The sequence below is a fragment of the Channa argus genome, chromosome 7 (assembly GCF_033026475.1).
Source record: "Channa argus isolate prfri chromosome 7, Channa argus male v1.0, whole genome shotgun sequence".
NCBI classification, from domain to species: Eukaryota; Metazoa; Chordata; class Actinopteri; order Anabantiformes; family Channidae; genus Channa; species Channa argus.
Window position 1 is genome coordinate 25594253 of NC_090203.1, and position 23183 is coordinate 25617435.

At 39.3% G+C, this 23183-nt stretch overlaps 2 protein-coding genes across 2 annotated transcripts in view; one reads left to right on the plus strand and one right to left on the minus strand.

The window, feature by feature from the left end:
- The first annotated feature begins 431 nt into the window (after positions 1-431).
- Positions 432-15266, plus strand: pomgnt2 (protein O-linked mannose N-acetylglucosaminyltransferase 2 (beta 1,4-)). The gene is made up of 2 exons (XM_067510963.1): positions 432-769; positions 10756-15266. The coding sequence occupies exon 2, from the start codon at positions 10844-10846 to the stop codon at positions 12650-12652; it is 1809 nt and encodes a 602-aa protein (XP_067367064.1). The 5' UTR covers positions 432-769; positions 10756-10843; the 3' UTR covers positions 12653-15266.
- Positions 6426-23183, minus strand: part of gask1a (golgi associated kinase 1A) — a 60618-nt gene continuing 43860 nt past the window's right edge. The window contains exon 7 of the mRNA XM_067510961.1: positions 6426-6873. The gene's annotated coding sequence lies outside the window, so the exon portion shown is untranslated. The remainder of the gene's footprint in view (positions 6874-23183) is intronic.

The following is a 23183-nucleotide window of genomic DNA, read 5'->3' on the forward strand; positions in this document are numbered from 1 at the left end:
CCTGGAGGGCTTAGCAGACTAAGTATAGTAAATACATACAGAAATTAGACATAAATTGAAGAGGATGTATTTGAGAATAAAGTGGCACTGTTAAGTGTTGGCAAGTCAAATGGTATTTTAAGCAAAGAGGAACTTTCTCATATATGGTAAATGGTCACTTATATAGACTCTTATATATTTTATCCAATCATTGTAAAGCGCTTTGGACTAAAGCGCTAAATAAGTGGCCATTTACAATAGGCAACATTAAAATGCTTTACATGTTTGCAGTTGCCTAAATTTTACAGTATATTAGTAACAGATTTATACATAAAAATGTAATATTAGCCTTACAAAGCGGTATTGATTTTATTTGAGAAAACGATCAAGACGCACTTAGACGAATTTACCATGGGATAATCCAGAGATCGATGTCATCGCGAGATCTGGCAGCGAGATGTGGCGGTAGGTGGAGACAGGACGCAGCAGAGTGGAGTCGGTATCCACTCAGCTCCACACACACTCTCTGCCGCTGCCTGTCAGCTAGGCTAGCTTGTAAACAACACAAGAAAGCACCGGCAGTGTTTTCAGCAACCCAATGACTGAACACGCCGGTATTTTTCCAAATAGTCCGCATGTCCGCCGGTGTTCTTCTTTTCCCTTCGTCCGCATGTGTTGTGAGACTGTTCAGGACCGTCTCTGCAACAGACGGAGGCACTGATGCTGCCGAAATGAGCTAGCGTCTTAACTGTCCTCACAGACAGAAACGACGTTTTCACTCGCACCCAAGGTAAGAATTATTTACAGAAGACGTTTATCGTTTTGGCACAGAAAATTCGGTCTGATAAAATTCCTTGAGCCTGACGTGTCGGACAGCTTGGGCTTTTCAGCTGCTGGAGTGTATCCGGCGTTAAGAAAGAAGCTACCAGCTGTTGCCGAGCTAGAAATCCATCTTTTAGGTCTGTGTAAATATATTAAAAAGAAATATAGGTAATAAATAGTTTAGGTCACACACATAATATATATATATATATATATATATATATATATATATATATATATATATATATATATAGATGTATCAATGAGGCTTTTAACACAATCTGCATTTAGTGTGTCCATATATTTAAGGAGATATGAATACATTACTTCCAATACATGTGTTTTCAAATAATTGAAGGCAGTGCTAAGGTCATGGAATGGGTGGGTAAAAGTTGACCTCCAGTCAGTAATTACCCGCAGACATCGCTCATGTGAATTCCGATGTTTGGAGAATAGAAAAAGAGAATTTACCCACTAAACTCTGTAGCGAGCAGCACGATGGTAGAGTGGTTAGTGTTGCTGCCTCACAGCTAGAAGGTCTGTCCATACTCCAGTTGCCTCCCACAGTCCAAAGATCTGCATGTTCGATTAATTGGTGCGTCTAAATTGCCAATGTGAATGTTAGTGTGAATGGCTGTCTGTCTGTGGAGACCTGTCCATGCTGTACCTCACTTCTTACCTGACAGCTGGAGCAGGCTCCAGTCCCCAGTGACCCTAAAACATGATAAGTGCTTAAAGATAATGGATGAATATAATGTATAGCTCTTTACCTTTTTCTATTTATGTCTTAATAGTAACTTTGTAGGCTATGGAACAATAATTCTCTCCTCTCAAGTATATACTGTGTAATGTTAAAGAGTAACTTGAGTCATTTTCTAAACCACATCAGCCCAACATGCAGCTATACTGAACGACTTGTTACTTATATTTTACAAAAAACATATGCTTCAATTTTCCATAACTTAGTACAGAGATTTGAATTAGGAAGAGTCAACTGTGCATACTCAAGATCTCCCAGTGGAATTATGGCCATTCCGAATAATCGGGAAAATTGTTACCCATTAGTAGAGGCATTAATAGTTGGTTTTAATGTGGTGAGTTTTATGGTCAATTTACAAAATGACAAAAGCTTCTCTTTAATGGCAACGTTCAGGGTACAAATCTAAGAGCATTCATTTTTGTTCCAGTACGCCAAACTGTGAAAAGTTTGGATTGTTTGCAATACGCTGACAGTACAGCCAAAACAAATCTAGAATTCAGTCCAGACTGTTTTACATTCGGATATAATCTGGTACATTTTTACTGTCAGTTTTCTCTCCACTAGATGCTGTTAGATCTCATCACAACTGGGTTAGTTCACCACTTGTGATTGGATTTTATTTGTCAATGGCCTCTGTTTTCTCCATCCTCCTTCATGCCAGAAATTTATAGAGACAGGTTTAGCAAAGTTTTGCTCTTTGCAAAAATAATGCTGACTTGTAGAGGGAAAAATGTTTGAATCCACACTTATGAATACTTTTGCATTTTCAATAAAAATGTGCTGCCTGCTGTCTCATTTCTAAAATAACTAATTTATGCATACATCCACTGCCTAGTGGAGTTCACTTGTATAGCTTTTCAAAGTGTCGCAGTGGATGTGCGCACACACAGTATGTGGTCTGGTTTGTAAAAAACAGATTGTGTATTAGGATAAATCTGAAAACACAGTACTGCAAAGGTGCACTCAAATGCTTCTGCATAGATTTACAACATTAAAGGTATTTTCATATTATCACAGCTCAAAAAAAAGCATGTGGACCTGATGTGCATGCAGCATGCAAGTATTCAGTAATGTGTGTCTGAAAAACACAGGGCACCTCAATCTAGAAGTAAATGAGGAGCATCTGGCAACAGATGCTGTCATTCTGGGCATTATGCTTTTCCAAGTTAAAGTACATATGGCAACATTTTTTTTATTTTTGAGGCTCAAACCAGTTCTACTTTCTTGGCCTAATTTCTGGATTTTAGTTAGAAAATGTGAGTACTTTGTGCTGTTTGACATCTGGTATCTCCACTTGGGACTGTCTCATGTTACTTCGTGGACATTCAGAATGGTTCCTATAGAAAAGTTTAGAGATGCTGATTTTTATTAGAGGTGGGGAAGAACCAGATATACTTTGGCAACATAAATTCTAAACTGAAAAATAACATTTGAAAACAGTTCTGATGAAGCATTAATATCGCTTTAGCACTTATTGCTTATCCAGGTTTAAAGAAGAAAAGAATTTAAAGATGAGTAACTACTCAATTGGTTTGGCAAAGGTATTACTTTAGTATTAAGAGAAGTTCAGAGCTGCTTTAATAAGCACATTTCTGAGAACAATGCAGCACTATCTCCCACACAGTACATGAGGCAGGATGATCCAAGTTCCCCCTCAAATGTTAAATCTAGTTTAGAACCATAAGTCGATCAAATTCGGAATCGAATTCTTTTGCGAACGATTCAGCAAAGGCCTTGCAAGAATTTCGGCATCTGCACTGTCTAAGAATCAGGTTTCTAACGGACTTAATATTTTCTTTGTCCTGTAAGGAACAAGGACCATTGCACAGTGGCTTCATTCAGTTAAACAACAGTCTCTTAAAAAAAGGTTAATAATTTTTAGTGATGATTTTATCTGTTTTTACTTTCTCAAACGTTTTTAAATCCACATACTTTTTATTTTGATTTCTGTCAAGTTCCTCAAGCTTCAAGAGACTTTATATTAAGTATGGTATAAGATATGAAGTCATCAAAGATTTTGCTGTTTTGGCATAAACCTAAATAATGGCTAAATAAAAGGGGGAAATTAAATGAAATTTAGTTTTTTATGTACTGGACCTTTTTTGAACTTGAACTACTTTGCAGTACAGTAGATAAAACATTAGCAAGCCTAGGGCTGCACAATATATTTTTCAGGTATCATCATTGTGATGTACACCTACGCAATAGTCACTTCGCAGTGTATGCGTGCATGGATTTTTCTCAGACTGAAAGCATGTCCATTTGCCAATAAACAGCACTTCTGGGATACCACATCCAATATTTTCTCAAGTAAAAGTACTTAGCGGATTAACTACATTTTGCTTAAAGCTCTAAAGTAAAAGTATTCCACCTAAAACAATGTATTTAAACAATAGTGAATATAGTATTTAAGACAAAACATGCAGTATAAGGGTCAAAGATCACTGTTGGTAAAGCTGGAGCTAAATGTAACCATTTTAACTGGTTACATGTGGTTAAAGCATAATGATACATCAGGTTTAAACTTGCTTAAATGTATTGCTAAGACTAAAACATAAAGTGTGTATCCACCTGTTCTAACTCTGTTAATAAAAGACTAACCAATGTTGAGTCTTCCTGTACTTAAACGATTTGGATGGTTGCTTTACCTACAGCTGCCGGGTACAGTAGCTTTTTTTTTATAAAGGAAGTGACTCCTGGCACAAGATGTGAAAAAAATAGGTTGGAAATTTCATCAATTATTTGATACTTTGAAAAGTTTGTTTCCACCATGCATTACCTACTCACTGATGTCACTGTTGATGGTTGACAGGTTTATGTGATAATTCAGTATTACATATGCTAAAAATATCTACAGCTGCACATAATGACTACTGCTCTGGCACTGTTGCAGAGCTTTGCCAGTGCTACACAAATCTTAAATTATTTTCTTTTTGTTTCCGCATTCACAGGTCTAATAAGTGGAGGAATAGGAACAAGTTTTGATACACAAGCGATTGAGATTGTTTCTGCATATATTTACTGTGAGCTGTAGTGCAGTTTTATTTGATGCATTTCTTATGATTAAAATGAATTGAAACCGAACTAGGTGACAGTGCAGCCTTTTTAAATCTGAATTTATGCATCTGTCCATCGGTGAAGAGAGCTGTTACAAACAAAGTTAAGTTTTGATGCTTTTTGCTTAATTTTATTATGATTCTAGCCCCAGTAGCTCCTAAATTGTAAGCTGACCTCCTGAATTCTAGAAGCTACTTGTGTCTGAGAAGCTAACATTAGCTCAAGGAACCACAGTGTAGATCTTAGGGCAGGTATTAGCAGTCGAACATTCCAAATATAGCCACACACAGCCCTGTCAAGCACCAATAGACTCTATAATCCCTGATTTCTCAGGTTACCTGAGTTTCCAAAATTGCTAGTATCAGCATCTTTTGAGCTTGAACACTCATCTGCAAGTGTACATCCAACCTTCGTAGTCTATTTCTGTCCCTATCAGAATAGTGCCTGTCAGGAGCAACACTCATGTTCTGTGTTGCTGTGTTTTTAGAGAATGTTCCAATTTTTCTGTCTGTCTGTCAGTTTAACACACACACATTGCAGGTTGCCACATTAGCCACATCGGTTTCTCTTCTGTCACTTAGAAGCATGGACAGGACAATGTTGTGCACATATCTTGGTCTTATCTGCTGTATTTGAGAGACCATAGTGGATCACTGCCTGTGTGTGATGTAGAGAAGAATGAAAGGGTTATTAATAACCAGGATATCAATCAGGCGAGTAATCAGTCTCTGTTTGGAATAGGCAAGTATTCAGATAGGTGATGTGTCTTAACAGAGACCAAGGGCATTTTATGATGCTCAGTGCAAGTCATTATGAAGCAGTCAGGCCATTTTTCACCAGTAGACTGGATGAAATTGCTCTGCATTTATGTAACAGAACTGTGTGTGTGTATGTGTGTCTGTGTGTGTCCATGTCCAAACGTGTTTGAGAAAGAGGTGCACAGTGAGAGAAAGGGTATGAGACTTGTCTTTGTACAGCCAGATAATGGCTGTTGGGCCATTAATGCTCCCTGGTGCCACACTGAGCTCCAAGCAGCTTGATCCAACCTGACAGGCCACATTTGGTACAGGAGAAAAGATGACAATGACTAATGACACATCACAGCCAGAAGAGATCAACAATCACGTTTTGAAAGGAGAGAGAGCAGGTATTGGGAGGAAGGAAAAGATGATATTGTCTAGGTTATTCTTTTTTTTTTTTTTTTTTTTGTCTTTTAAAGAAGTCTGAGCTCTCAGTCAGGAGATGAGTGAGGAAATGTAGAGAAAAGTAGCAGATTTATTTTAATAAGTGATATGCTGAGTTGGAAGGGATGAGTAACACTGGATCGAGTGTGTAATCACAGCACAGGGCCACTGCTGCGACTCTCCTTCCACAGCCCTCTTAGCCCTTTTTTTTCTTTTCTTTTTTTTTCTTTTTTTTTTAAGGGAATCTCATTAAAATGCATTACACGCTTCAGTCTAACCCATGCCACCTTCCTCCACATGACCAGGGCGCTTCTAATCTCCATAGCCAACAGATATGCTAACAGTAAAAGTGGAGATGCCAGAGCTGAAGACACAACTGAGAGGCAGCCCTGAGACAGTATTGACGGGCAGATAGTTTAGGAGGAGGTAGTGGTGGTGTTTTATGAGGATTTTATGGTTTAAAATGATTGAGAACAAAAAGTACATGACAGTTATACATCAGTGGACTTTTGATATCACGGAAAAATTGACACCGCATTGAAGTCCTGAAAAATTACCCCTTTATGAAAAGATTCATATAACGAAACCTATTCCGTCCGTATGTAGTCTGCTACAGCCTTATAGTTCAAATACTGCTTGAACTCTTTTATTTGGACAGATTTACAGCTCATTCATGCTTTTTCACACAGCTGATTGGATGACTAAAGCTGGAATTATTACATTTAGACGTGTTCGTGAAAGGGTTTTAGTTATACCGTAACAATGGAGGCAAATGTTCAAAAAAGGTGGAAGTGCTGCATTTTCTAACCAGTATTTACTGAAGAAGTAGAATTAAACAAGAAGTGCAACTTAAAGCTGGTGTTGAAAGAGAGGAGGAAAATGAAACAGGCAAGGTGTGTAAATATATTTCCAACGTGCTCTGATAGCTGTTTCTCTAGCTGCTCCATCTTTCTGTTTCTTTGTTTTTGCCTTTTCTTCATGTTCCAATCCGGCCTCCTGACTTTATTACGTTAACCAGCTCATTGATGCGCAGCTCTGCACGGTGTTGTTGAGATTTGGGATGTCAACTTGCTGTTGGAGAGACGGGAGGGACAATTTTCAGCTGGAACTTGGATATAAATACTGTAAAAAATTAGTATTTAACCTATTTCAAATGGGTATGTATTGAAAAATTGACATTTAATGCACACACAGATCTCTAGGCAACTTAGGTAAAGGTATTATAAAAGGATTAGGACGATGTGTAAACATAAATAATTATTTAAGTTTTAAACATCCTCACAACTTTTTTGGAAGTGGGGTTGTACATGTTGGTGCATATAGCCTCAAGGTTTGCTGGGCAGAGAAATCAACCTTCAAAAGTGCTGAGGTATCAAAGTATGGGTGGGTGTGAGCCTTTTTTGTTTCTCACCTCAACCGGTGTGTAAGGCAGTGTGCTCAGTTCTGCTTGTGAATTGTTATGTAAATTTAATGAAATGAATTATAATGAAATAAGTCTTTGACCACCCCCTGTCCTTGCATTTGTTAAATCTCTTATCATTATTCGCCTATTTGAAAATTATTGCTATTCATTACAGAGACAAGTGTTTATGTTACTGGGCTAATAAGGGGCTGGATCTGTGTTTTTACTGGCTCTTACATCTGTTGATGATTTACAGCTCAGACTGATGATGTCTTCAGAGCTTCTTTAATCAATACTTCACATTAATAATAAAACAGATGGCTACAAATAATGTAAAAAGGTTTTTTTCATGGTCATGAATATAGAGGTTTGTTAATTCCTGTGTTGAAGTCTGTATGTGTTTCACTGATTTTACCAGCCCTAAGCAGCCCAGCAGGATCTCTGCTAAACAGCTTTGATACTGTATATCCGATGGAAAATATCTACCAAAGTGAAAGCACTAGCAGCTAGCCTGCAAGGAGATTGTGCTATCTCAGGAGCAGATAGAGATCAAATTAGAGCTTAAAGAGAGTGTATTTTGGATTTACATTCAGCAGTTTGGAAGAAACAAAAACTGTATAGGGATTAAATGGATGCTCTGTGCCATCTGGCCACGTAAGAAGTACTTGCAAGACTCACCTGGGTGAAAAGCTTTTGCCAAAATGGTTTTTAAATCAGTTTCATTCTGCTTTATGTTTTCCAGTGCACATAGTTGTTAGATTGCACTTAATGCTTAAAGAAATCTAATAAAATTGTGAAAATAATTGATGGAATATTTCCCAGTAATGACTTTTATTTTTAACCATATTGCCTCCAGTGACAAATTATTTTCCGAGTTTTTGAGTTATGGGGCTGTCATCTCTGACAGCAGGCATATCGACACACTGCACTAATAAATGTATTAATTACACATCAGCCCGAGACCCAGAAACTCAGTCAGTCAGTAAGTTACTTAACAGTGTCCACGTTCAGAAAGAGGAAACCATTCCCCACTGTTAGAGTAGCTCTAAAGAGCTCACATCCCATTATATTTGCTACTACTGTGACCTTTTCTCAATTTAAACAATATTATTGTTGCTGTCTAGACTGGCTCCTTCACACTACTGATGAGATATAAAAGTCACTTACCTTCAAGGTCACTTCAAATGATTTCACACATTAAGCAAAGCTTTATTTAACCTGATTTGAACCTGTATGTGCTAAATAACCTGACCAGAACCACAAGGCCTCTTACAATGTGGAGGTCTCTGTTTGCTTGTCTGTAACATGCTGGGATGCAAATGAGGGCGATTTGTGCATGTTGTGATGTCACACAGAGACTGACATTTTGAAGCTTTCAAAGTCTTGGCTCAGGCAAATTGCAGAGGACATTCACATGTCTCCCTGTGGGAACCAGTGTGCAGCGAGAGGGATTAAACTGCTCTGCTGGCACTGTAGGGCTCATGCTACCCTTGTCCTTGTGGATTGGAGCGTGCAGGACGCCTGCCTAATGTTAGCGTAGCAGCCTTCTCTTCACAGTTCAGTTCACTTTATTTTGGCTGCTGCATCATGCTATAGGATATGGTGTCTATGATGCTTTGATACACATCCACTCTACTTCATTTTGTTACATTTTCTTTATCTTATTAAGCAGCAAGTGATTTTTAAAGGCTGTAAAAACAAACCTTTTTTTCAAAGGCATAAGCTGTGTTTGTCGCTAGAGTTTAGTGCGTTTATTTGCATATTAACAATAATTTATTTACCCCTATTGCTTGCATTTTCTGCATAACTAGCTTCCCTTTCTTAATTTTATGGCTCATCCACCAATATTGGATATATCATTGTATCCAATATAATTTATTAAAAATAAAATTGAAAATATACATTTCCATCCATTCGTTATTTGTAAATGCTTATCTTTTTAGGGTCCTGGGGGACTGGAGCCTATGCCAGCTGTCATTGGGCAAGAGGTGGGGTCCACCCTGGACAGGTGTCCACTTTATCAGGACTAACACAGAGACATATACAGACAAACAACCATTCAAACTCACATTCACACCAATGTACAGTTTACAGTCACCAGTTAACCTAACATGCATCTCTTGAAATAATAATAATAATAATAATAATAATAATAAAAAAGACGGGTTTCCTGAGCCTGCAAGTTCCAAACATAACGCGACTATGTTCTTACTTGACTCACCTGACTGGGCCGCATCCTAACGAGGCTAACGAATATAAATGTTCCAGCTGTTAGGATTATTCTGACTGGCCAGTCTGCTCTGCTTTTAATTTCATGACTAGTAAGGCAGAAGGTTGCCAAATTATTACACTGTGTAAAACAAGAAATAATCCAGTTTGGTTTTGTGTAGTGCAGCACGTCTTTACAGTTGTGCGATATGTGAAGTCCTGGATTGATCCGTTCTAGCAAATAGTAGCTCCAAGCATGTTTGTCCTCTCTTCTCTGGAGCAGCTGTACATTTCTACTTTTTGAATTGTACATAGTGTGCCTCTGTGTATTTGCCGAGTTTGATCACAAACAGTGACCCTGATGCCACTGACACATTGTACTTGCTGGGATGTCAAAAATAGCCCAGAGACTGTGCTCCACTCCTGCAGAACAGAAGCAGCATGCAAGAAAATGGAGCAGGAACAGAAAGAGTGTGACAACGAGGGAGCAAAAACAAAAAACCAGGAAAACACAAAAGTGCAAAGGGTGTAAGGCAGTAAAAGGGTATAGAATAACTAAATACAAAGTTAGAGCAGTAAGAGAAATTTGAGATATGGAAGAGTTTATGCACGTTTTTATTTTTTTCCTAGTATGAATTTTTGTGTTTGCCACACTGGATGATTTATTGAAGCACAGACTGGAGATTATCCCTCTTCTCAGCTGTTTACAGGTGCACATTTGTTTAATAAAAGAAAAAAAATGGCAAATAATTCATTTGGAAAGCTGAGTTTTAAGTTGGTTAATCTACCACCTCAGATGAGTATTTAGCCTGCCAGGCGCCTTGTATGTGCAGGCAGCTGCTGACCATTAGTCGGTTTGATTTAGAGTCTCTCAATGACTCACTTGTTCTTTCCATATGCAGATGAGTAGAGTTCTGAGCAAAAGGGCTTGTTCTTTTCTTCACACCACCTCACTGTGTAATTTGTCTTGACGTTTATCCAGGGAGGGTGACCGTGGAAGTAAGGTTAGGAAAATGTCTCATTTGTTTGCTAAGGCAAAGGCTGCTCTGATGAATCACTGAATTGTATACCTTACTCAAAGAGCACCGCAGGATTATATTATAGGTCCATTGATTTGTTAATTATATCAGTGCTCTTTTGTGTCTTCTGCACTAATATTTAGGTAAATACTGGCAGGAATTTGAACTTCCTGCTTTTGGTTAGCTTTGTGATCAGTTTGTTCTTTTAACATATCTCATTTTTTTTTCTTTTTCTTTCTTTTCCTTTCTGTCCTATCTCCCTCTTTTCCCCCGTGTTCCCACTTTTGCTCCACCCTCTTTTGTCTTCCCTCCATCCTTCCTAAGTCATTTTCTGGCAGCTAATGTCTCGTCACCTCCCTCAGAGGTCAGGGGCCTGTTGGAGTCAGGAGGTGGGTCCTCGGCACCAGTAGTGATGCGAGCTTCAGTGGCGGGCTGCAGGATGAGCGTGGGGACACTCCTTAACGGGCTGCTGGTCTCTGTTGTCGCAGCTCTCCTTTGGAAGTATTCCAAGCTAAGTGAGCACGCTGCCCTGCTAGAGGAAGAGTTGCATATGACACGGCAGTCCCAGGAGCTTTCACAGGCCCACATCGACTACCATGTAGCCCTGCAGGCCCTTCAGGAACACGGCACCCGCATGGTCTGCACGGGCAAAATGCACACTGACCGCATCTGCCGCTTCGATTACCTCTGCTACTCTTCAGAAGCAGAGGAGTTTGTGTTTTTTCACTCGAATTTCTCTGTGATGTTGCCTAACCTGGGGTCTAGACGCTTCCAACCTGCCTTGCTGGACTTGTCATCAGTAGAGGATCACAACACCCAGTACTTCAACTTTTTAGAGCTCCCAGCTGCAGCTTTAAAGTTCATGCCCAAGCCTGTGTTTGTACCAGATGTAACACTGATCCTAAACCGGTTTAATCCTGATAACCTAATGCATGTATTCCATGATGACCTACTCCCAGCCTTCTATACTATGAACCAGTATTCAGACTTGGATGATGAGGCTCGACTGGTGTTCATGGAGGGCTGGGGTGAAGGCCCTCATTTTGACCTGTACCGCCTTCTCAGCAGCAAGCAGCCACTACTCAAAGAACAGCTTAGAAACTTTGGCAAGCTCATGTGTTTTACTAAATCTTACATTGGCTTGTCCAAAATGACTACTTGGTATCAGTATGGTTTTGTCCAGCCACAAGGACCTAAAGCCAATATTTTGGTCTCAGGAAATGAGATCAGGCAGTTTGCCAGGGCTCTGATGGACAAAATGAACATCACCAGAGGAGAGGAGGCTGAGAAGGATGGAGGGAGTGCTGAAGATGAAAAGGTGAAAGAGAAGAAGGATGATTACATCGTTGTGTTCAGTCGTTCAACAACAAGGCTGATACTAAATGAAGCAGAACTAATCATGGCCCTGGCACAGGAGTTCCAGATGAGAGTGGTCACAGTATCTCTTGAGGAACAGTCTTTCCCCAGTATTGTCCAGGCGATCAGCGGTGCCTCAATGTTAGTCAGCATGCATGGAGCTCAGCTTATCACCTCCCTCTTCCTTCCAAGAGGAGCTGCTGTGGTGGAGCTTTTCCCGTTTGCTGTAAACCCAGAGCAGTACACCCCATACAAAACACTTGCCTCCCTTCCAGGCATGGACCTTCACTATATCTCCTGGAGGAACACTAAGGAGGAGAACACCATCACCCACCCAGACAGACCGTGGGAGCAGGGAGGCATTGCTCACCTGGAGAAGGAAGAGCAAGAGCGAATTTTGGCAAATAAGGACGTCCCCAGGCACCTGTGCTGCCGCAACCCAGAGTGGCTGTTCCGGATCTACCAGGACACATTAGTTGATGTCCCTTCATTTTTGGAAGTCCTCAAAGAGGGCACGAAGACCAAGCCCAGTTTAAAGAAGGCTAAGCCATCCACCACGGTCTACCCTGGCCGGGTCAGAGAACCCCAATGTCAGACCTCAGTACAAACCACCAATGAGGCTAAACTCACAGTCTCCTGGCAAATTCCCTGGAATCTAAAATACCTTAAGGTAAAAGAGGTTAAGTATGAGGTGTGGATCCAGGAGCAAGGAGAGAACACGTATATGCCTTATATCCTCCCCCAGCAGAACTATACATTTTCAGAGAATATTAAGCCCTTCACTACCTACCTGGTTTGGGTCAGGTGTATTTTCAACAAGAACCTCCTAGGCCCATTTGCAGATGTTCTTATGTGTAAGACCTAGTACAAGCACCTTCCCAGTTTGTTCCTGTGCCGTTTCAAGTAAAAGTTGAACATACTTGTTCCAGGCAGTTTTGAATTGGAACACTAGTTGGCTTGATTACAGACTGAACGATACAGGTGGAAAAATGTCCGATGGTTTGTTTATACTATCCTAGAACAGACTATTGAAGTCTTCCCATAGGTGACTTCTGACTGAACTGTAAAAACTTGGTGGCAGGTACTGGAAGGTGTACTCTCTCTACCTGTGAAGGTCAGAAATCGCTAACTCCTGTCTCTACTGATAAGTCAAGATTCAAATCAAAAGATTTATTTATGTGCAAAATAATATATAACATGTTTTTTAGTATTAGTCAAAAACACTAGTTCTTTACCCTTTACAGTATGCAATATAGTTTTTTTTCTGCGGAGAGAAAGAGATTTTAGGGTAGAAAAATGTTTTTATGGCTTTGTTTTCTAATGCCTGTTGTGTGTGGTACCTGTGTGGCTTGGTTTGCCTACCAATTTTTATTAATTTTTTTATTACATAAATCTTTTTGCCATCTGGCCAAAAGCAAAGCAACTTTTCCCACATTATTGAGTTTTATTTTATCCATGTCACTGTTGAGTTCAAAACTTTGCATACCTTTTTTTTTTTTTTTTTTTTTTTGAAATGGCAAAAAGAGTAATGCGAAGAATGTTTTTCTCAACAACATTATATTTACTCCACATCTGTCGCTTATGACACACTCTTTTCTTTGTATTTTATTATCACGGATCATGTGTAAAAATAGGCTGGTGTTGGTCGAGGATTCATGTATTAAGGTGAATCATCACTAGTACTTTACTTCATCCGTACTTGAGTAAACAAAGCATCATATATAAACCACAGCACTCAGCAGTACACAGATGGATTACTGACCAGCTGCATCTCTCTCTCTGGCTGCTGTCCACACCACCGTGGTGCTGGAACCCACCGCCTTTATAAGTCTAATTTATGTAGCTAATTTGATATGATGCAGACTAATGAGAAATAGCCTGAATTCCGTTGATATAATGTTACGTCAACTCTGACAGCACGTTGTCTCTCCCTTTCTGTCTCTCTGTCTCCTCTTGAAGCGGTCCAGCTGTTTAAGCAACAAATGTGTTGCCTTTAAATCTGCATGTCTCTTTTTAACATACTCCAGCTTCAATGCAGTGCTTCTATCAGCTAAACTAGCTGAAACCCCCCCTGCCCCCAATGCTGTGCTGCTCATTGTTATGTAAAGTTTACATTTGCACCACATAAGCTTCTGCTGTATGATTTTATTTCTCACAGCACAAGGCCTTGTTTGTGTTTGCCTTGTGTTATTTACTTAGGGGTATGCAAACTTTTGCAATGATATAATTTTCATTATTTCACTCTAACTTTGGTTTTGTAGACCTCCTTGCCTTTAGGTTGCTTATGATGAAGGAGCATTTGTACTAGCTGAATGTACAGTGACCCTTTGTACCATTTCTACATAGGTGGATGCAAATGATTTCAATCTTTAAATGCTTGCAAAAGCACAAAAGGGTTTAAAACTATGTTTTGGGGGAAAAAAAGATTTGTCAAGCAAGACTGAATGTTAATGCTACTTTATTCAATTATTTTGATCCTGAGAACCATAAACTAATAATAATAATAATTTTTAAATTATATATTTTGTGATTAAACATACTTTTATTTAATATTATAGTAGGCATGTTTTCAAATTGTTCTTCTGTGTTATAACTGCATAAATAATGTGGAAAAAGTGTTTTTCCTTCTGATTGGCACAATTTTCAATTGTAATAATTATCACTTTATGCAGACAATGAATCTATTAAGCCAGGTGACAGTGTAAGTAGCAGTTTACTGCTGGACAGTTGTGTTGTCCTGCTTTGGGTAATAAGCATTTTTAGGAAGATAACAAGGCACATTGCTGTGTGTTGCACTGCTTTGTGCAAAACTCTAAGTGAAGATAAAATGTTTTCTTTCCTTGAATATTTTCTCACTACTGTACTTCTATTACTGTTGAATGATAGATTGAACCACCAGACATTTATCTGGCTGCTGAGGTTGTTTTTCTGTCACTTGCAAATGCAGTTGCGAATGGCAGCTGGATTGCATTTAACCTTTAGACGTTTGAATTAAAAGTGTTGGTGTGTTGTAGTAGAAATGTAGCAACAGATGGTTTATGCAATGGCATAAGTTAACAATGCACTGCCACCAATTTGTTGTTTTATATTGTGCCATTGTTATGATGCAGTAATCTTTATGAACGCTTTATCCTTGACTAATTCGCTAAACATTAAAATTATCTTTGCTTTAAATTTGTCATAAATACCTTTTTATTTGTTTTGTCTTTTTTTTTTTTTTACTCCGCTGATATGTTCCTAGACGCAGTTCTGTTTGCCAGTATATATTTAAGATTATTTTGAGCCATTGTTGTCTGTGCAGGATGTGGTTGATGATTTAGATATTATTGTGCTTGCATGGTTGGTTGGATTTCTGTGCCCCTGCCCCACATCAGTGTAGGCCTCATACTGTAATGTACTGAGTGAACTGAGAGTGTCTCTGTTTTCTACATTAGCAAATAGTTAACTGTGATTGAATAAAGAAGCTTATTTCTTACGTATCTGCTATTTGAGCAATGTATTATTTTATTTTTTTGTAATGTTGTTATTATATATATGCTTAACCAAACATAAGGTATTAAGGATATAAAGAATAAGTGAAACAAAAAGAAACTCGCATAATTATATTCATGAACTATTGTTAGCAAATGTCTCTGTACATTTACCTTATCTGTACATATTAGGCTTTTGTATGAATTCAGTAAAAAAGCTTAGGGTTGCACATCGTGCTCAGAAAAAGTCAAATGAATTAAAATCAAAGTCTAAGGTTTCACTTAAAATGACAGCCCAAATAAAAACTTTGAATTGAGTTTAATGAGAAGCTTGATGTAATTGTCATGTCTGTTAAAATAGACAGCAGCTGTTTGGCTTAACTTGGCATAGAGACTGAGGGGTAAACAGCTCGACTGACTCAATAAATAAAAGGTCGCCCAGCAGCAGCATCTTTGTTTAAGTTGTAAACAGAAGCTTTGGTTTTACAATTTCCTTCATTTATGGCTGGATGAAAAGTCATTTGTGTAACGTGTTGTCTGGTCACTTACATTATATGTTTATAACAGTACAGATTTTAGATACAGTCATAATGTAGTATTTGGGTTTTCACTTGAAAACAACCACTGCTTCAGATGCTCATCTGGCAACGTGCTTAATCTTGGGGGTTCTTTGTCTTTCACATCTGGCGTAGAAGGGCCAAATGTGAAACACAAAGAACCCCAAGATCTCCCAAACTGTGATACGAAGCTCCTCTGCAAAACTTCTATGGATACTGTCCATGTACATGCAGCAATACATGCAGCTCTTTTCAATATATGTCAATGTACTCACAGTCCACACCACCAATCGGCAGAATCTATATAATCCAACAGTTTTGTTATGATTGTTGTGTTTGTTGCTGTTGCCATTCTTGTCGTTGTTGTCGTCGTCGTCATTGTATCAATGTTCTATATGTTGTTAATCTTCAGCTTTATGTTGAAACTTTTAGCGATTTTTTTTATTTTTTTTTTACATTTTATTCTGGTGCACGTATGTTCATTACCACCATCCGTTTACGACCCACCAAGTTAATGTCCAGTTGCGTGTGATCTCCGCTGTTCATCCAAATTACAGTTTTTCTCGATCACTAACGACACATTTGTAGTAATGATGCTTCTTATCCCCAAAATCTAAACACAAATGCGAAACAAAATTAAAGCGCAGCTCAAAACCATTAAAACCAAACTTTCCTCAATATACTGTAGAAAGTTGAACAGAACCATGTTTTATCTGTCTGTCCTAAGGTTTCGATTGGAATGTGAACAACTGCTGCAGCTGCAATAACTTGTGTTAATAACAGTGGATACCAGTGCTTTCGAAGTAACCACAACTTGCAGCCGGTGACATGTGAAAGGATTTGTACTGTACAATGAACAATTCGCCATTTATGTGTGAAAGACAAGGAATAGTGTTTAAAGATTTGGTAAATGTCTCTGTCTTTTAGTCGATGGGATGTTGAGTTAACAGGCCACATGATAGTTTGTAAGCATTCAAGAAAAACTGTAAAATCACTGATAGGTGAAGTGAATCTGACATCATGTCAGATTTTGAAGTTGATATGGGCAAGTGTAACCTTCTGAAAGACTCTGACAAGGAACAACTGGGCAACAGAGTATATCCAACACAGCAGGGGCCAGATGTGCAAACACTCCACACAGTATGCAGTGATCAGTGCCCACCGAAAGGTTGCCTAAAGAATTCTCTTCGATGTGCACGAGGAGCAAAGACAAAACTGGATGCACCATTAGGAGAAGACAAGCCGTCGGATGCCATGTGATGCTCTGAGTAATGTTTTGCTGAAAAGCTGGTGTTCATGGCAAAAGTATTCGCTGATAATTAATATAACGCTATGTGTCAGTCACGTTGGGCTGTCAGTCAAGTACAATAGAAACCCCAGCACCTCAATATTTGACGCCCCTAAGCACTAATGGAGTAAAAAAAAAAGTGAATCTGTGTTGAAGTTGTTGGATGGCTGGTCCAGTGTGAAATGGTTTCCTGGTGACTGTTGCACGCATGCTTGTTAAAGTAAGGAAGGAAGTACATGTGTACTTTTCTCACTGTACTGTAGGTATACGACATTGATTTTATGCATTTCATCTTTTGACTTAACCTTTTTAAGTCACTCCCCTGGCGTCAAATTGGGGCGCTCCTGCTGGGACGTCCAATACTTCATGCAAAAGGACATAAAAAGCATCAATATTTGACCCCTTGGCCAGTGCCTTCGTCTTACGGTGTGGAGAACAAGAGTGATTTGGAAAGTCCAGCTCTGCTCTTCATTTCCCAGAGTGCTTTCTTTTCCCAGGGCTATTTTCTGCCAGGTTAACTGAAGAGACAGAATGCTGCCTGACAGGTACAGATGGGCAGTGCCAGGCTAAGTGACGGTGGCCTTCCCCAGAGTGGGACAGCATAGAGCCCCGGCAGCACTGACAAAGAGACTGTTGTGTAATGGACTGTGTGTGTGATTAAAGGACATAAAACATGAGCCTGAACTTGGCCTTAAGTGAATTACAGACCTGTTTTTGCACCTGACAGGAATAATGGTGTGTTTTTTTATGAGCCCAAGAAAAAAAGTTCCTTAACAAGAATGAAAAATACTTCTCCCTGTAGTGGATTTATGATCATCACTAATGGAATTACATATCAACCTAATGTAGGTTTTCCCACTGCTGTTTCCCATCAGTGCTTTCTCAGCTTTAATAAATATAGAGTAGAGAGGTATGAAAAGCTTGGTTGTAGTTTATGTTTTCATAAACAGTCACCACATCCAGCTACTCCCGGAAGACCCTTAGGTGTTTCCGGGCCAGATGAGATGCATATAATGTCTTTGGCATGTTCTGGCTCGGCCGTGGGTCTTCTCTGAGATGGACATGCCTTTAAATGTCCAATGGAAGGCACCTCAGCTGGCTGTTTCCCATATGAAGAAGTACTGACTGTACTCCAAGCTCCCTCTGAATGTCTGAATGCCTCATATCGCATCTGTGTTCTCGTGCTTTCAGTCACTACCCAGAACTCTTCTCCACCAGGTATTTGTACTTCTACTAATTGGCTTTCTCCATTTGGCTCTGAGCAGATGACAGTGTCAGGTCTGGGGGTGATGTGAGGAAGAAGCCTAGTAGTGAGGTCTTCTCATGAAGTTGCTAAATGGTGCCAGGGATAGTGCCTTCTTCTCTAATGTCTGGACTGAGGGACAAGCTTTCTCTGAAAAGCTGATTTCTTAAGTGTCATGTAAACGGGAAAGCTGGTTTCCAAAAACAGGGTAAGCTATTCGGGAAACCTGATTTCCATAAGTGGACTTCTGTCACCTGAGCGTGTAACATTTCCTATCTCCAATTTACACATTTAAATAAATAAAGACATCGTGGTAAATATTCTTTGCCCCCATCCATCTTTCTAACCATAAAGGATTCTCTTATCAGTCACCTTTGCTGATGATTTACATTTAAAAAAGGCAAATCTTCTTACTCTTGTAAACGGATAATGCAGCCTAGCTGTGCACCAGCAGTTCAAAACTAAATCACTTTTTATCTACAGCTTTCCTCTCAGATTACATCAGACACCAGACCCTGCAGGAGTCCTGCAGGCTGCTGGCACTTAGAGATGGAGTTTGAAAAAACAAAATAGAAAGAAATATCGTTTGGAATATGAAAGCAAAAGCTGATGGACACAGGTGAAGTGCTCAGCTGTAATGTTTGAGTTATGCTTCTTTTCATTTGAAACATACTAAAAGTTTAAAACCTTACTCCATTAGTCGCCTCAGTATTTATTACAGAATATGGACACGCTGTTGTTTTCTCTGATGTGCTTAAGTGTGAAGCACTTTATATTTAATCTGTGTTAGCTGTCTGTCTTCATTCAACACAAATGGACAAGGTTAGCTGTAGTTTTAATTACAGTTACGATCGAAGTGCAATCTGCAACAGATGTCAAAAACCAACATGGCAATGGCCTCTTTCCTGCACAATACTGCTGCTGGTGTTAGCGTGGCTTCGTGTGCAGCATTTCATGGCTTCTCAGCATCACAGATCACAGAGGAGGTGTTATTACTTTGTAAGAGGGTACACCCTGAATCTCCCTGATAGTTTTCCCTCTTCAAAGTCAGCCCAGAGACTGGACTGCAGGGAAAAGCAATGATGCTTTAAACCACAATATCTCACAGTTATGTTCAGATAGTCATCACATGAAAGGTGTGATAACCACCAATCATATTCATGTTGAATTGGTTTATCAAACCAAACAAAATCTGTCCCCACTATTTCCCACAATGTGGGTGGAATGTCAGAGAAATAACAGAGATGGGAGGAAATTGGTTCCTGGGGCTGTGAATTACAGTAGGTTTACAATTAAAATGTTTAACTAAGAAAGTGAATATTCTTAGTCTGCAGAATAAAAACTGTTTGTTTTTGTTTTTTTGTTTCTTTTTTTAAAAGTGGAGCTTCTCAAATGGCAAAAATGATTGGATTTGTTCAGATTATAATACAGGATCTATTTTAAAAACATTATAATATAATTTTCTTCAAAATATTGTACAGCCCTATGTACAGGGGTCAGTGTGGGCACAGTTACCAGTCTGTACCCACAGACTACAGAGCCCCACTGCAATTCATTTTAATTTGGTGATGTGGAATGTTTTTTGTTGGCTTCTGTCCGTTACTCATCAACTTTATATGGATGTAACAGAAGTCAAATGTTTACGTCTACGGTTACTTTATGTGAACTAGGTTTTCAGCTGGATTTTTCCAATGAGGTTTGTATTCAGACTAAGCTGCTTAACCCCCAACCCCCAACCGGCAGGATCCTCTAAAAGTGAGTTTGGACTCACTAATGGGCTTCTGGCCTTTCACAGAAACAATGTGCTGCTGTGAGGAAGAGTGTCACGTTAATCTGTCCGTGTTTGAAGTCAGGGTTTTGCCTCATTGACTCCCTCCCTCTCTTCTCTCACCACTCTCCCTCCTTTGCTCTCATTCTGTGTCTCTCTCACACAAGCGTCACAAGCTTTGAACTGTGACTAAAGCTTTCTGGTGTCTCTCTTTCTGTGCCCCTGTTTGATCTATGTTAAAAGGTTAAGGTGACTTTGGGGGATTGTTCGGGGTTGGAAGTGTGTAAAGTTCATGTCAGTGTCTGTCGGTGCCACTGGCTGCATGAAACTTACTTACTTTATTAAAGTAGAGTGTAAATATGCGTCGAACTAGATTGTTCACAACAAAGTTGCCACAAAACATGTGACGTAATAAAAAATTTTAATTGAAAAAAATATGAATTATGCAAAAACAGTTATGTTTTGCCTGTATTGATTTTTATTACTTTTTCATTTGTGTCGTGTCATTGTTACGTTATAGGTGTCTACAGGCCCATCTTAGAGCTTGATCATTAATTAAGCGCATTGGCTCCAGAGGTATAGAGCAGTCATTCACCAGGTGTGGGTAAATGGTTCAATCCCCCTCCTCTTTCATCATGTATTGAAGTCTCCTTGTGAAAGACGCTGAACCCGAAGTTGATTCCAGTGGTACCAGTCATCTAGAAAGGCTCTATGTTAGTGCAGCCCATTTGCCTTTTAATACTTAGACCTTAACTAACAAATGATTTTATGAGGTTCACTTTAGCTGAGACCGTTTTCAGGGCTTTCACCTGTTTACCTCAGCTCTGCACTGGAGCAGTATTGACAGCTGTACCTCTGTGTCACCACTGCTATGATAATGCAATTGCTCTTACTGCTAATACCTTTATTAGTACTACTTGAAAGGTGGATACATTTCAGCTTTAGTTCTCTAGTGTATTTACACTTTTACAGCCATTTTAACTACTCTCATTACTTGGCCACTGGTCCAGATCCTTTAACTGCACACACAGCAGTTGATCCTTCTAATTACACTTCTTCACCTAATAGTCCAGTCTTCTAACTGCATGCCCTCATGTTTCATGCTCTCACGTGTTTAACAGTCCGATCAGGGTGGGATTATTGCACCAGAATGACACCGTCATGGAGGGTCAATGTGGGACAGTATCAACCGATCTCACCACAATAAACAGTGAAAAGTATTGAAGGAAAAACTTATTGAGCTGTCACTTATCACCCACATCACCACTAATGTTGCTTCTGTAATGATCATTAACATCTTTGACTTCGGTTTATGGTGTGGAAAAGCACAACTTCGTGAGGAAGAAATCTATTATGAGTAAACGATGATTAGACTATGTTCCCTAGTGGAAAACAAGTTAAATCCGCCAGACATACACAAAGAAGTATGGAAACAATTACATCTATAACGCAGCCTTTATTTATGCATCTACATTGGTAAAAAGCAAGTATCCCCATCTTAATTCTTTCCCAAAGCTACATGTTGTAGTGGTCTTTTAACATGCGGCTCACAGTAAAGAATAGAATAGACTTTAATGTCATTACACAATAGAGGTACAATAAAATTGTACAGTACAGTATTTTGCCAGCCTTTTAAAGAAAGGTTTTAAAGCTAACAAAGCTTGAAAATACTAAAAATCTGTAACTTTAATTGGAGTCTGCATATATTAGCTTTTTCTGTTTACCTGACAGCTTTTAAAATGCATTGGTATTTTAATTAATTGAAGCCCTTCCACTTCTACTTATTCAAATACACTTCAGATCTCCCCCCAAAAGGGGTTTTCTGTGCATCAGTCACTATATATAGTGGGCTCAGGTGGGGTCAGGTAGATTCTGACAATACATCTTTTTCCATCTGGTGAGATTGATGAGATTCTTTCCAAAGAGCTCCAGCATCAGGTTCATGGGGTTGGGAGGCTTTGAGGAATCAACTCTCTTTGTCTGCAGTGTTGTTATATTTTTTTATTCCTGGCATCATTTAGTCACCACTTCCCTGTTATGTCATTCTTTCCTTTTCCCTGTTTTCCCGTTCATCCATTCTGAGCAGTCTCCAACCATCTCTAGATTTTACCCTGTGAGCCAGGGGACCCACTACAGATACATCAGCATAAATAAGGTATGAGGCAGTTTACCATTACCACACACACACACACACACACTCATCTCTGCACTTTTCCAGCTGAAGGAAATAGTTCACTCAGGAGGATATTCATATTTTCCTTGAAAGATGTCGGAAAGACCAAGAGTTCCGAAGACTTAGACTGAAATGGGACTGACATCAGCCTGGTTGTGTGAGCTTTAAAGAGAACTTGAAAAAGAACAATTAACAGTCTGAGTATTCACATTAAAATAGCTACAGGGATTATAACATCTTACAGTTAGACTAACTTTATTTAAAGCACCTGTTCTTACTGAATATTTTACAGGTACTATGGAAAATGGCTTGTTTCTAATTCTTGGAAGGTTTCACTAAACTGAAGATCTTCCTCCGACATGATCAAGTGCATGTTTGAAAGTCAGTTATTCTCCTTTATTCAGGAGACTCCTGTGAGCCAATCCAAAGGGGAAAACTCCAACTGCTACTTACACCAGTAGCTAGAATGTTATTACCTTAGCTTATTCGCTGTTTAAGATGGCACAACAGTGGTTTGGAAAATATGTTAGAAGTCTCGTAAGTAGAAGGTGGTTTTTAGCTGACACTTTGGCAGAGTCTTCACCCCCTTGGGACTATTATGTTGGGGCGGCAGTGGTTCAGTTGGTAGAGTGGCTACCTACCGACCATAGCATCAGAGGTTCGCGCCCCGCTCTTCCTGACCACATGTCAAAGTGTCTCTGTCCGGGTGAGTTCAGGGTCACCACAGCGGTGACCAAAACATTTGAACCACCTCTTATAATGCATTCCAGTGCAACTCCACCACCCACTTCGACCTCAATAATAAACGGAGTAGAATTATCACCTTTCTGACAGTTCAACCTAAAAACTGCGGAGTTGAGTAAAAATGAGAAATGAGTAAAAGTAGAATTCATAGCA